This window comes from Triturus cristatus, chromosome 11, assembly GCF_964204655.1.
Source record: "Triturus cristatus chromosome 11, aTriCri1.1, whole genome shotgun sequence".
NCBI lineage: Eukaryota > Metazoa > Chordata > Amphibia > Caudata > Salamandridae > Triturus > Triturus cristatus.
The window spans coordinates 211,057,076-211,071,190 of NC_140594.1; the positions used below are offsets into that span (position 1 = coordinate 211,057,076).

General features: G+C 47.0%; 1 protein-coding gene across 9 annotated transcripts in view; it reads left to right on the top strand.

Annotated features, from left to right (window-relative positions):
• ACACB (acetyl-CoA carboxylase beta) overlaps nt 1-14,115 on the top strand; it is a 2,187,049-nt gene that overhangs the window by 1,913,028 nt on the left and 259,906 nt on the right. For all 9 annotated transcript variants that reach the window (XM_085633342.1, XM_085633341.1, XM_085633344.1 and 6 more), the window contains one exon: nt 9,932-10,109. In XM_085633342.1, coding sequence (XP_085489468.1) covers nt 9,932-10,109 — 178 coding nt within the window. The remainder of the gene's footprint in view (nt 1-9,931; nt 10,110-14,115) is intronic.

Here is a 14,115-nt window from a genome sequence, read left to right on the forward strand (position 1 = left end):
TGTACAGGTCTACACCAGTAGGTTCTTTTTGTTATCGAAAATGATTTAATCAATGTCTTTGAATTGTATTACATAGGAGTACCAGCCGACACGTGTATCGTCACCTGGGTGATAACCCGTGACTCTTCAGGGCTGGGAAAGACATAAAAAAGTGGTATAGTACAGTAAAAGCGACATAGTGGATGTTATATTATCATCCAGGCGACACTAAGTCGATTTATTCCTATAGATGGTCTAAGTTTGTGAAATGGTATGGAGAGAGATCCATTGACCCTTTGAAAGCCCATCTTTCTAATGTGCTTCAGTTTGCTCTTTCCTGGGCTCGGCAGGGTTGTGCTGTGGCCACGGTTAAGGGATATTTATCAGCCTTATCGGCTTTTCTGTGTCTTCCAGAGCAGCCGTCGTTATTTAAATTTCCTATTGTTTTAAGATGTATCAAAGGCCTTACTAATAGGTTTCCACCTACTCCCTTTGTAATGCCACAGTGGGACCTTAATCTTGTTTTAACTTTTTTGATGGGGTCCCCTTTTGAACCCCTTCATAGCTGCCCTATGAGGCTGTTGTCCTTTAAAACGGTCTTTCTTGTAGCCATAACCTCGGCAAGGAGGGTGAGTGAGCTTCAAGCTCTTAGTTCAAAACCCCCGTTTTTATCCTTACATGCCGAAAGGATGGTCCTCAGGACCAGGGCTGCTTTCCTTCCTAAGGTAGTTACTCCCTTTCATCTGGGGCAGTCCATTACTCTCCCTGTGTTTTATGCTCACCCTTCCAAGGAGGAGGAGAGACTTCACCGCTTGGACCCTAAAAGAGCAGTGAGCTTTTATTTGGACAGAACAAAAGACTTTCGTTTGGAAGATCAGCTCTTCGTGGGCTATATTGGACACTCAAAAGGCAAAGCTGTGCACAAGCGCACTCTGTCCAGGTGGATCATCCTAACCATCAAGCTCTGCTACGTCCTTGATGGTAATACTCCTCCTGAGGGTATTAGAGCTCATTCAACTAGACCTAAGTCTTCCACCTCTGCTTTGGCCAGCGGTGTTCCAGTTGCATACATTTGTAAGGCCGCGACATGGGCCTCCCTCCATACTTTTGCAAAGCATTATTGCTTAGATTCTGAGATGAGGAGGGAGGGCCATTTTGTGCGCTCTGCCTTTCAGGACTTTATGGTATAGGAAAGGTGGACACCCTCCTCCGGGAGTGGGACTGCTGTGGGAATCTGTTCACAAGGTGAGGAATCCACTGGCAGATATATCCATCAAAAGAACAAGTTACTTACCTTCGGTAACGCTTTTTCTGGTGGATACAGTATCTGCCTGTGTATTCCTTTCTGACCCAACCGCCTCCCTGTTGTCCACCTTTGTATACCTAAAAAGATCCCTTTTTTTTTTGGCTGGTTGTTTATTCATTGTATTTTCTATATAGTTCATTTATAGGAAATGCTGATGTTTTTAGCTTTCCTTTTTGACTTTGTGCTGTATATATTGGTTCAAATAATGTGTACTATGTATACTTGAGTCTGTGTCAGTCCACCTGTTCGCATCGGAGGCACGGAAAAAATGGGTGGAACTGACGTCATCACGCCGACGTAGCTCTCTAATGGCTCCGGTGACGTCATACGGAGTCGCGAGCAGAGCCGTGGAATTATGACGTCCACGTCGGCGTGGAGAGCTAGGAAAAATTCTGTGGAATGCTGGCGCAGGGGATATTCACAAGGTGAGGAATCCACAGGCAGATACTGTATCCACCCGAAAAAGCGTTACCGAAGGTAAGTAACTTGTTCATTTCACACACAGCTCCATTACTGTGTATTTATAACCTAAAGTACTTATACATGTGCCCAGCACTTGGTTTCATTTACTTCTAGGAGAGTTTTTCATAGGCCCAGTAATGTACTTATACCCAAATGTGCCTTTGAAGTGTAGGTGACTTCAAAGCAAGACCAGACAGGTCCCCACTCATCCCAGGCCTGTCTGCCAGGCTATCTTTGGGGGGTGATCATCCCTTTGTGTGGGACACAGGACACTGCCTATTCAAGTGTGTTAGCTCCCCCTCCCTCTTCCTTCCCAGGAAGAGCTATCAGAATGTAGATAAATGCAGATGAGTTCTCTGTCACACTCGCACTTCCTGTGTCTTTGACTGTCTAGAGGGAATGCACAAAGTGTAGCTGTCACCCATCCCAGACGTGTATTGGAAGCAGGCTGCAAGGCACACAGAGTAGTAAGATCAGAGAAATCTCCACCTTCTAAAATTGCAAACACAACAAACGATGGACAGAATGCAGAACAATGTCATACATTCACCCCAGTAACGGGGATATGGACCTAAATCCATTGTTTTTTTGCTCACAATGCCATTCCAGGTTGGACCCAGCCATATGCAAATCAGTCTTCACCCTGCGCCCAATGGGAACAGTCCAGCCCGAACTGCCAGGTCAGGTCCTCCCTGGACTGGAAACAAGCATCTTAGGACTGGTTTCGGGCTTTCAGCCCTCATCAGCCAGGATAGCTTGACTCCAGTGTCATGGAGTGCACAGGACCCACGTCTGGGCATACCCATCCCACTCGGGGTGACAAATGAAAAAACAACAATTGATGGACAGAATGCAGAACATTGTCATACATTCACCCCAGTACAGAGATCTGGGCCTAAATCCATCGTTTTCTTTGCTCACCATGACATTCCAGTTTGGACCCAGCCATATGCAAATCAGTCTTGACCTGGGTCCAAACTGGGGTGGCGTAGTGGGCAAAAAAACGATGGATTTAACCCAGATCTTTTGACTGGAGGAGAATGTTTGCATTGTCAGCATTCTGTCCACGATTTTTTTGCTGTAACACCTTCTAAAAGTGGCATTTCTAAAGCTGTAATGTTATGGTTTAAATCTTTTATTGAGAGTTATCAACATACACTGTGCTCAAAGTTGCCTAGATTTAAGCTGCGCCTTAACGGTGTACGTGACATGTGACTGAACAGGGTGAATAAAGAAAACAGTTCGAAGCAAGGGATAAACACAAAAAAAAAACATGTCTGAAAAGGAAACTTATACTAAACTCTCCCCGCCACCCCCACCCCGTTTCTTGTCCACCAATTAAGGGTTCATGGGGAGTGCCCAGACCCCTTTATGGGACTATTAGTATTACTCTCCTGCTAAGTATGGGTCCTATAACCGTAACAGTCGAAGGTATCTGGGACAAGTAATTTCCCTAAATTCGGAGGAGAGAAGGGACAGAAATGGCTGCCAAAGCTCGTTCAACAACGGTCCCTTTCCTGCTAGTGTCAAGGTCATCTTCTCCATCCCCAGAATGTGCCATAAGCTGTGAAGCCACCCCGTGATGGTAGGTATATGTGGAGTGCGCCAGTGTGTTAGTATGTTTTGTACTGGAGAACCTAGTGCTATTGCCATCAATCGACCTCTGCGAGATTTGAGCGTGTAGGTCACAGGATTCGGTAGGCCCAGGAGGACGTACGCAGGGAAGCGTGGAATATCTGTGTCAAAGTGTTTGTCCACCTCATCTAGATCCTGTTTCCAGTATGTCTAGAGGAGCGTGCATTCCCACAACAGGTGTGTTAGGGTACCTATACTCCCGCAGCCCTCCCAGCAAGTGGCCTCCTGAGAAGGGTCCATGGAGTGGAGGCGTTCGGGGGTATAATACCAATAAGTGACTATTTTGGTGAGAGTTTCGGTAAGCCCCATGTGATAGGCTGAGTGACGAGCCCTATAGTACACCCCCTCCCATTCTTTGTGACTGAGTGTTCTCCCCAACTCCCTCTCCCATCTTGCACGGCCGGCGTTGTAGATGTGTGCGTTGCGGCCAGCAGCATCTTATACAAGTCTGAAATAAGTTTTTTATCTGATGTGCGAGTGACTAGCCACTTCTCGTAAGTGGTTAGGAGGCGGTCGGTAGATGGTTTAACTGTGTGATGCAGCACCCAATGTCTAAGCTGGAAATACCGGAGCCGTTCATTTTCGGGGAACCCGAATGCCAGCTTAAGTTGTCGGAATGACATGATGCCGTTTGCATCCAGAAGCTAGCCGATGGCGCGGCACCACGAAGATCTCCACCATTCGTAGGCTGCCTCCTCCATACCAAGCCGGAAGTCAGGGTTGGAAAACAATGGAGTGAGTGGCGAGGGGAAAGTGGTGAGATTATGCTTAAGATTGGTGTGGTCCCACGTTTCGAGGAGGACCTGGGTGATGTGGGACGCGTATAGGTTAGGCGGTCTGTGTTTCTTCGGGAGGAAGGGGATACCCTGGAGGGGTCTGGCAGCTACTGCCTGGTCCTGAAATAGCCACTGCCTCTCTGACTCCCACCGGCTCCACTCCGGACCTCCTTGATTTCAGCCGTGAGGTCCCACTCAAGTGTTTGGAGGTCCCCTCGTAGTGCTGTGAACAGGGATTCTAAGAAGGCTTTCAATATTAGGTCTGCGCCCTCGGAGGTTGCCGGGGTGACGGGTTTGTGGCCCGGCGGGATGTCTCCCATCTGGCGGCCGCCCGGGGCCTGGGCGAATAGGTCCTTGAGATTTTTTTACCCGCCGCATGCGGGAGGAGGATGCCATGGTGCGTCTTCGCAGGCACCGGATCGCGAACCGGGGTCTTGCGGTGGCCGGGATGGGATGCAGGAATGGCAGGTCTCAGCGCCCCTCACCGGCAGCTGCACTCTGCTCGTAGGTCAGGGGGCACTGCCAGAAACAGCAATGAGAAGTCCCCTGTAAACCCGGTCACCCGTCCAGGTCGTGAAGCGGAAAAGGCCGCTGGCCCCCCTCCAGGTGTCAGGCACTCCCAGCCACTCCGCTCCGCTGCAGCAATGTCTTATGTCCCATTTGTGTGTGAGGGAGTGTCAAATGTCACCGCATGCAGGGTCAGTCCTCCCCACAATGCGTGTGGCGTCGTCGGCCAAATCCCGGGTCCTTCCATGTCCCCCACCGCGGCACCTCATCCACCTCCGACGCCGAGAGCGAACTGAGGGGCGAAGATCCACCCGCTCCCGGAACCTCTTGGACCTCTTCTCAAAATGGCGGGTGGGTTGCTGGCTGCCAGAAGGATCGTCGCTGTGAATGGCACACCTACCAGCCCCACGTTGGTGAACACCAGCCCGGTCCACTGCTCAGCCGCCCCCTCGGGGGTCCCCAGATCAAGTAGGCCGCGCCGGCTCTGGGCCCGTGCTGCAGGGAAGGCCTCTGACACTCCTCCCAGGGGCCCTATGACCCCGGCCTTGTCTCCATGGCGCTGCTCTGGCCGCAGTCATACACCAGGGGATCGCCCGCCCAGGTGAACCCAGCGCTCCCCTCAGCGCCCGGGCCTCCCTTGACAGGGCCCGCAGCGCACTACCAGCGGGCCGCTCGACTGTGCTCGCCGCTTCCCCTTGCTCAGCCCCAGTGCCAAAAGCGCACTGTGACTTTCCGGTGCGTGAAGGGCACTTGCCTGATTTACGGTGTTAGGCTGGTAGTCCACACGGCCGCGTCGCCACCGATCGGTCCTGCTCCCGCCGGACAGTCCCCCAAGATGGCGGGCAGGAGTCAGGTCTATTTCAGGAGCTGCCGCCTCTGGAGGCCTCCAGGCTCTCCCCGATGTCTGGCGTGGGGGAAACGCCTGTCGGTCCCCGGATCCGCCGATCACCAGTCCGGTCCGCTGCTTCCCCTGTGCCCTTGAGTGGTCACGGGCGATTTAGGCCGCGACGAGACTCTCTGCAGCCGCCCTCTCTTCCGTGCGGGACCGCCCCTCAGGTAGGCCGCCCTGCACTAGGCTGAGGCCGGCGCTGCAGTCAATCGAGGCCTCACAGGTGCGGAACACCGCAATTTCGCCCCTCCGCTGTGGTCACCGTCGGTTGCAGGTACTAGGCACCGAAATAGGGGTATCCGGGCGCGTATGGCGGCGAATGCCGGTGCTTTAGCGGCTGGCTGGCAGGAGAGACGACTCATAACGAATAACAGAGCCAACCACACTTGTGTTCTATTTTAGGAACACAGAAGTTTGTGTTGTGAGTAAAGTAAATATGTGTGCTGTTGAGTACTTGCGGTCCAGCCTATAGACCTGTGTTAACTAAGTTAAAAAAGACGTGGAAAAAGTCCACTTCCCTTACTCAACGCAGAGTTTTTTAAGTATCTAAGGTTTCAATCAATCTTAAGTAAGAATAAACATATAAACAAGTTTCTTGTCTTTATATCAATTTCTTTAGCACAATTTATTCTATGAGTTGGAGAAATTGTAAATAAATATCTGTGTCATTCAAAAAATAATTCCATGTGAACAGAAACATATTACATCCTATGCTGTATCTGCTTCATCAAAAACATTTGTTCAAAAGTTACAGACAAATCAGAAACTGAAAAACGCCCAATGTATTTCGGGACGGGTCCCTTCTTCAGGGGCTTGTGATTAAACTGCACAGTATGTTCTGCTGTTCAGGCTTATCTTCCCGACCAGTTGCTGGAACAGTAAATGTCAGAAATAACATGTACGTAGACTATACAAACTGTACTACTTCCGTATATACAATGCATGATCATATTAGCATATCAGCATCATTTACTTTCTGCCATTTTGTGTAATACAGGAGAACGAATGATAGAATACCAGTAAGGTTAAGAATGAAAATTGAAGTTAAAAAAATACAAGTGAAGCATCAGTGCGTTGAACACCCTTGTGCGATTGCTCAATTGCCGAATGCTCAAGTGAACAGTGAAGTGTGAAAAAAGGCCCCAAAGTTTGAAAAATGTAACTGAGTGAATTAATGCCGAAGTAGACTAGTACTGTGATCCAAGAGTGGCAGGTGAAACCCGTGGTGTTGCATGGTATGCTGGAAAAAGAAACTCGTACCTTCTCACATTGGCGACCGGGAGAAAATAGTCCCCAGATAGGATAGTGAGTACCGTTCTGCTAAATAAGCATTTATGTCATCACGGCAACATCAACTGGCTCCTCTGTTATATAACTGAATCTGTAATACGAGAGAGTAGTGTGTCAGCAGTGTCAGAGGATCAAATAAATGGATGGGTGCTATAGACCGTCACTGTGTGATACTCGCTTACCGAGACGACTCGGACCGTTGATTTCTCAAAGCGGTGAGGAATTAAATCGGGAGTATTCTGTGAGTAAAAACAATATGCTTGATTGTTAAACCTATCAGAATAAAAAATAATGGTCTGCTCTTATTTTAATCTCCAGTGCAATTACCGAAAAGTGAATGAGCAAACTGTGCGACGCGGCTTCAGCGGACTAACCCGCGGAATGGTTGGGTTTTCAAAGTGAAAGCCGTAAGCCAACATACGTATGAACTACGATCTGGGTCACGTGTACGTGACTTTTTTGATCACATGATAAATCCAAAAAGAACTATAACGCAACTTTATCGGTACTGACAGAGTCAGAAAAAAGTTAAATAAACGGAGCTTGAGATGTCACCTAAACAGTCTGAATAAAGTAGGAGAGACGACTCGGCACATCTTATCGAGTCGCCACCTTGTCCACACCCCTAAAACAGTAATGTTAAATCCAACTTTACCAGTAAAGAGGACTTATGATTACCATTCCAAAGATATGAAACATGATGCAGCTACTTCTTTCTAATTAGTAATTACAGCTTTATAGTGTTTTAAGGATTTCCCAATGCTAACCTATGAGAGGAGTAGACCTCACATTAGTGAAAAATAAAATTGGGTGTTTGTCACTACCAGGACATGCAAACGTTAGAAGTACATGTCCTTCCTTCTACCTACACAGCACCCTGCCCCATGGACTACATTAGGGGTGACTTATGTGTATTGAAAGGGGAATTTAAGGCTTGGCAAGTGGTTTTAAATGCCAAGTAAAAGTGGCAGTAAAGTGCGCACACAAGCCTTGCAGTGGCAGGCCGCAGACAGGTTTGAAAGGCTACTTGTGTAGGCGGCACAAGCAGTGCTGCAGGCCCACTAGCATTTAGATTACAGCCCCTGGTTGTATGGTATACCACTTTACAAGGGAGTTAAGTAAACTAAATATGCCGATCATGTATACACCAATATTACCATTTTTAGGGGAGAAGCACCGGCACTTTAGCACTAGTCAGCAGAGTTAAAGTGCTCAGAGTCCTAAGCCAATCAAAAGAAGGTCAGAAAAATAGGAGGAGGAAAGCAAAAAGTTTGGTGTGACTCTTCAGAGAGGGCCATTTTCCAACAGGAGCAGCGGCACTGTGAACCCCCTGCTTTAGCTGCTAAAGTGGGGATGGAGTTCGTGATGGACCTCTTTTGTCTATAGTTGGGCAGAAAAAAGGCTCTAATTAATGTGAAACGGTGGGTGGGCAGTTGGATGGTTGAGTGAGTGAAATGACTGAGGTATAGGTGTGTGGATGAAAGGGTGGGTAGATCGATGAATGAAAGAGTGAAAAGATGAATGAGATGAATGTAAGTGTGGGTGAGTGAAGGCATGGATGAGTGAAAGGGGGTTGGATGGATGGATGGATGGATAAAAGTCCGGCTGGATGTATAAGTGCAAGAATGGATGAACGAATGAAAGGGAGGGCGTTGGATGGATGAAAGGGCAAGAACATGGTTGGATGAAAGGGAGGGTGGATGCATGGATGGATGAAAGTATGGGTGGATAAGTAAAATAATAAGTAAAATAATGGATGGGTGAAGTGAAAGGGTGGCTAGATGGATAAACAAAAGGATGGATGGATGGATGGAAGAAAGGGTGGATGCTGGGACATGGTGATCCCTCAACTTTAGAAGTTAGAGTGGGATGGAGTTCTTGGTAGGTCGGAGTTCTTGGTAGGTCTCTTCTTTCTGCAAAATGGAAGACAAAGGGGAGTGAGGGAGTGAGAGGATGAATTTGTGAGTGAAAAGGTGGTAAATGGGTGAGTGAAAGGATGATTGGGTTAATGGATGGATGAATGTCTTAAAGGATGGATGAAAGAATGGATGAGTAAAAGAATTGATGCATTAGTGAAAGGGTGGATGGATGAGTGAAAGAATGGATGGATGTGAAAACAGTGAGGGTAGTTAGATGGAGTAATGGATGGATGGCTGAGTGAAAGGGTGGATGGATGAGAGAGTGAAAGGATGAATGGCTGAGTGAAAAAGAATGTCGATGTATTGATGGATGGGATGAGTGATAGGGAAGATGGACAGATGGATGGCGGTGTGAAAGGGTCGATGGATAAGCAGATGGATGGATGAGTGAAAGTATGAATGAGTGAAAGGATGGATGAATTGACGGGTGGATAGATGAGTGAAAGATAGGGTGGATGGAAGGATTAAAGGGTAGATGGATGAGTGAAAGGGATGGTGGATGGATGGATGGATGAGTGAGTGGATGGATAAATGAAAGAGTAAATGGATGGATGAGTGATTGGGTCAAAGGATGAGTGAAAGTATAGATGATTGAATAGCTGAGTGAAAGGATGGATGGAGTTCAAGGATTGATGTAGTGAAATGATGGGTGGATGGAGAGATCGATGAGTGAAAGGGTGGATTGATGGATGGATGTGCTTGGAGATGGATGCATAGGTTTGGATATGGATGGGTGGACGCACGGAATGGTGAAAGACTGACTGATGGATGAAAGATTGAATGATAGATGAAAGACAGAATATAATGGTGAAATTGTGGATATTAGTAGGTGGATGGAAGAATGATTACATGGATGGAAGAGACAAGGGAGCCCTTCTGGGGAGGATCGTGATGACTTGCTTTGTTTGCTTGGTGCTATAAGAGCTTTGGTTCGAAGTGGGGGGTAGTTTAGTTTTCTGGCTACTCCCTTGAAAAATAGTGTTAATGAAGATTAGTAGCTTGTTAATTTTATTCATTCAAACATTCAATAAGATGTTTTTGCTGAAGTGCTACCCCAAAGTTATTTGTACTCCAAGTATTAAATAGAATACATTTCAACATGGTTCTGTAGGTTAGCACAGAAATTGTTATGGTATTATAATTTCTAACAAATACTCTCTTTTAACAGACATGTATGATCAAGTGCTGAAGTTTGGAGCATACATTGTTGACCGCTTGAGAGAGTTTAAACAGCCTGTTCTTGTTTACATTCCACCTCATGCTGAGCTAAGAGGAGGATCCTGGGTTGTAATTGATCCAACAATAAACCCTCTCTACATGGAGCTTTATGCAGACAAGGACAGCAGGTAAATTGGTTGTAATGTAACTGTATCTAATGTAGGTTTGATATTTTGTGGCTTGTTCAGTTCATTAAGGCTTTTTTTGTTAAGAAATCTGTGGAATACTGTGTTTTCTAACCCTTTAATCTGTAGACTGCCTTTATTCTCATTTTGTGATATCTGTTTAGTGTGTTGTGTAGCATTGATGTATCAGCTTTCTTTGTGCTGTTGACTGCACAGTTTACTTCAATCATAGTCGATACTTTTGTTAACAGGTTCAATTTGATGATGCTATTCTTTTAATATGAACTAACACCCTTATATTTATAGTCTTGATGCTGGTCCGTGTATCATTTTATCTATGCTCCATAATGTTGCAGGAGACAATATTTTTAACAATCCTTTGTGGTGTATGTTGTATTAAGCAGTGGAAAGGAAGTGTAGAGTGTAACTATGCTGAATTAGTGGGTGTAACTATGCTGAATTAGTTAAAGCGCACATTTGTCCAATGTGATGCTTTGCCACCAGTGGGGATAATAACTTACCCAGTTGTGGTTGAGATGTAATTCAACTGAGAGGAGATACAAAAAGATATTCGAAAGAGCACTAATAGAGTGCTCGAAGTGGTGACAGGAAGGATGGAACCATATCGGTGACCCATTGGCAAGATTTAATATTAAGCTGCAGTGGGGAAGAAGCATGATGGAAAGAAAGAGTTGGGCCATCAAATTTTGCTTTTCACCAAAGTTCTTTGACCATCTTGAGGAGTCAAATAATCCATGACTTGAGGAAGGAGGCAACAAAAAGAGGAGCTTTACTTTTCCTGGTTCTCCACTTGACAGAGAATCACCGTAAGCAATAAATTATATTCTATAATTGAGGACGCAGATACGTTCTCAGTTCCAAAGGCTTTCCCAGGAAAGGTCTTTGTCCCATTCCATGTGTATGTCGAGAAAGAAGAAACACAAAAAGACAAACCATATCTTCTGTTCTTCCCACTACTCTTATCAGAAGGCGTGTGGACATCAGGGTACCTCCAAGTCTGTCTCGGTCCCTTACTTCAGTACTTATCCCCCGAGTAGTCCCGATCAAACCAGAGTTCCCAAAGTGATTGGTGACGCTGCAGCAGATTCAAGCCTTCAAGGAGGCTAGGTTGCTGTAGTTTTATTCTTCTGGCGCACATCCCAAAGATCCGAGGAGGCATCCAGTCAGGCAGATCAGTCCCAGATGCCAACTGTGCCTCTCACAACCCTCTACCAAGGCCCACATGGACTTCGGGGGCAACATCTGCAGGATTTGCCTGAAGACCTGAGACCTGTGCTGGGTTTGAGCATGTTGACCCCGGCAGTGACGCCATAGGAAAACCCTGTACTTCCCTTGAACTCTAAAACAAATCCACCACAACCTCATTAAACCTTGCACCAACCTCAACCCCAGACCCCACTTTGATTCTGATAAATTTTCATTGCACCTCAGATCCGCAACCACAGAATGATGATACCGGTTAAACATCACAGCAATATGTAAACGAGGACTTATTTCTAGACCTACAAGGGGCCTGTGGACCTGATAACTTGCCTGACACTGGCTTCACCTCTCTCCCAAACCCCTCTGCAAAGGAACCTGCCTCATTTGTGATGGTGATAAGAAAGGAGGCAAATGTGCTTGACCTCCAACTCCCCTCAGTGGAGGTAAATCTGAAAGTACTCATGTAGGTACTGTAGCCAGGGCAGACCACCCCAGAACCACTACTGCCTTTTAATGAGGTATTCACAGACACACTTTTGGACACCTGGGTAAAGCCAGAATCTATTAACTGCAAATAGACAGGAGACACAAACCATCTCCATGGGGCCTGTCTTTCTTCCTACAGCCCCCAACACCAAGAGCCTTGTGTTTCAGGCCTTTACTGGTAGGTTGAACTGAAGTGCATTCCTGAACACCCTGCCTGACAGGGAGTTCAAAGTAATGGAGGCATTTGGTAAGCTAATGTTCTTGCTCTCAGGTCTGTAAACGTAAGCTCCCTCCTGGGACGTTACTCACATGCATTGTGGGATATGGTGGCAGATATATTACCTTCAGTCCCAGATTAATTTTGTGCCAACCTCCAAAAGATTATTCAGAATGGCCAAGACCCAGAGAAGTATGTGATCGGATAGAGCTTGATCACTTCTGAATGTCTAGGTGAGGCAGTTGCTACTAGTGTTGTGCTTCAGCACTACGCCTGTATACTCTCTACATCCTATTCGAGTTCTGTCCAACAATCAATCATGGACATTCCCTTTGACTGCACCCATCTCTTTGGAGACAGACTGTACGCCTCACTAGAGTGCTTTAAGGAAAGCAGGGTGACAGTGTTCTCTCTTGTCCTAGCACCACCCGCACTGCAGTTTTCCCAGCAGTACTACCCTTTTTAAGGCTTTGGAAGGAGTTTACACCAGAACCCTCAACAAACCTGTTTCAGCATCAAAAGACCTCCCAGGCCTTTCGAGGCAGAGGTTGGGGATACTGCTGACAGCGTCTGCACTTCCAGAGACAATGAACTACTCAGTTACCCTCTCACTCCCTTCACCACTATGACAAAACCCCTTTAGTTTATGCTTAGCGGCTTACTGTCACCCTGTCGGAGCCTGGGTAAGTTATTATACCCACTGGTGGCAAAGCATCACATCGGACAGATCTGTGCTTCAACTAGTTCAGCATAATTACACCCTACCCTTCCTTTCCACTGCTTAATACAACCTACACCACAAAGACTTCTGGAGGCGAGTACCTCCATCAGAGGTCTGGCTGTTACTCCCGCTTCTTTCTGGTGCTGAGGAATGGCTGAGGACTTCATTCTATCTAGACTTCTTCCCTCTGAACTTCTTCCCCAAGAAGGGCCAGTTCATGACACTCACACTGGCTCCATTTCTGTCTGCAGGTGACTGTATGTTGGCATTGGGTTTACAGGACGCCTATTTCCACATTCCTGTCCTGCTTTCCCACAAACGCTACCTGCCGTTTCAGGCAGGCCAAGATCACTATTTCAGTTAGCAGTGCTCCCCTTCGGTCTTACCAATGCCCTGCAGATGTTCATGAAAGTGATGCTGGTGGTCGCTGCCCAACTTTGGAGGTGTGGAAATACCAGCCTTCCCATACTTCGATGACTGGGTGGTGAAGGCGGGCTCGCCTCAGAGTCATGAACCACCTCCAGAGGACCACAAACATCTTGACTTCTCTAGGCTTTTCCATCAACGTGCCAAAGTAACACCTGACTCCTCCAAAGAGGTTTTCTTTTATTGGAGCCATCCTTAACATTGTACTGTTTCTTGCCTTCCTTCCGCTCAGTGGGTCCAGGGCATTCAGCTATGATCCTGATGTTTCAGTGAGAGCGACTGAGGCTTCTTCGCCTCTTGGCCTCCTGCTTCTTACTAGTGGACCACGCCAGGTGGCACATGCGGGCTTTGCAGTGTCAAAGTCTCAGTGGGCAAAGTATCAAGGGAACCTCTCAGATTTCATCAAGGTGTCGGAGAAGACTACAACAGATCTGCTGCAGTGGTTGCTGGCTCAAAATTGGACTGATTGCGGGCCTCCCTCTCTCTACCCCATCTAGAGCTTATGGTTGTCACTGATGCAGCACTGGTAGGTTGGGGAGGTCATTTGAGATAAGTGGAGATCAGAATACTTTGGTCTCCGGGCGAAACCTGCTTCCACATGCCCCATTGTACTAGCCCATTTCCAGATTGAGGTGAGAAACCAACCTGGGTGTCGATCTTGTGGATAAAGAATGGGAATATTGTGGTGACGTACTGGAAGGTTATTCCGAAATGGTAGGCTACACCTTATTCACTTCAAATACATCATTTATATCGCTCCCCCTGGGTATGGCCAGGATCTGAAAGAGACACGTTAGTGATAGATTCCTTACCTTAGAATATCTCCAGGCATCAGACTGGATCCAGAAAGTTTTTTCATCAGCAGTACCCCTAGGCATTGTCGTACGGCTCTGCGTACGTCGCTGGCGTCGTAGTCGCCGAGATGATGTCACTGG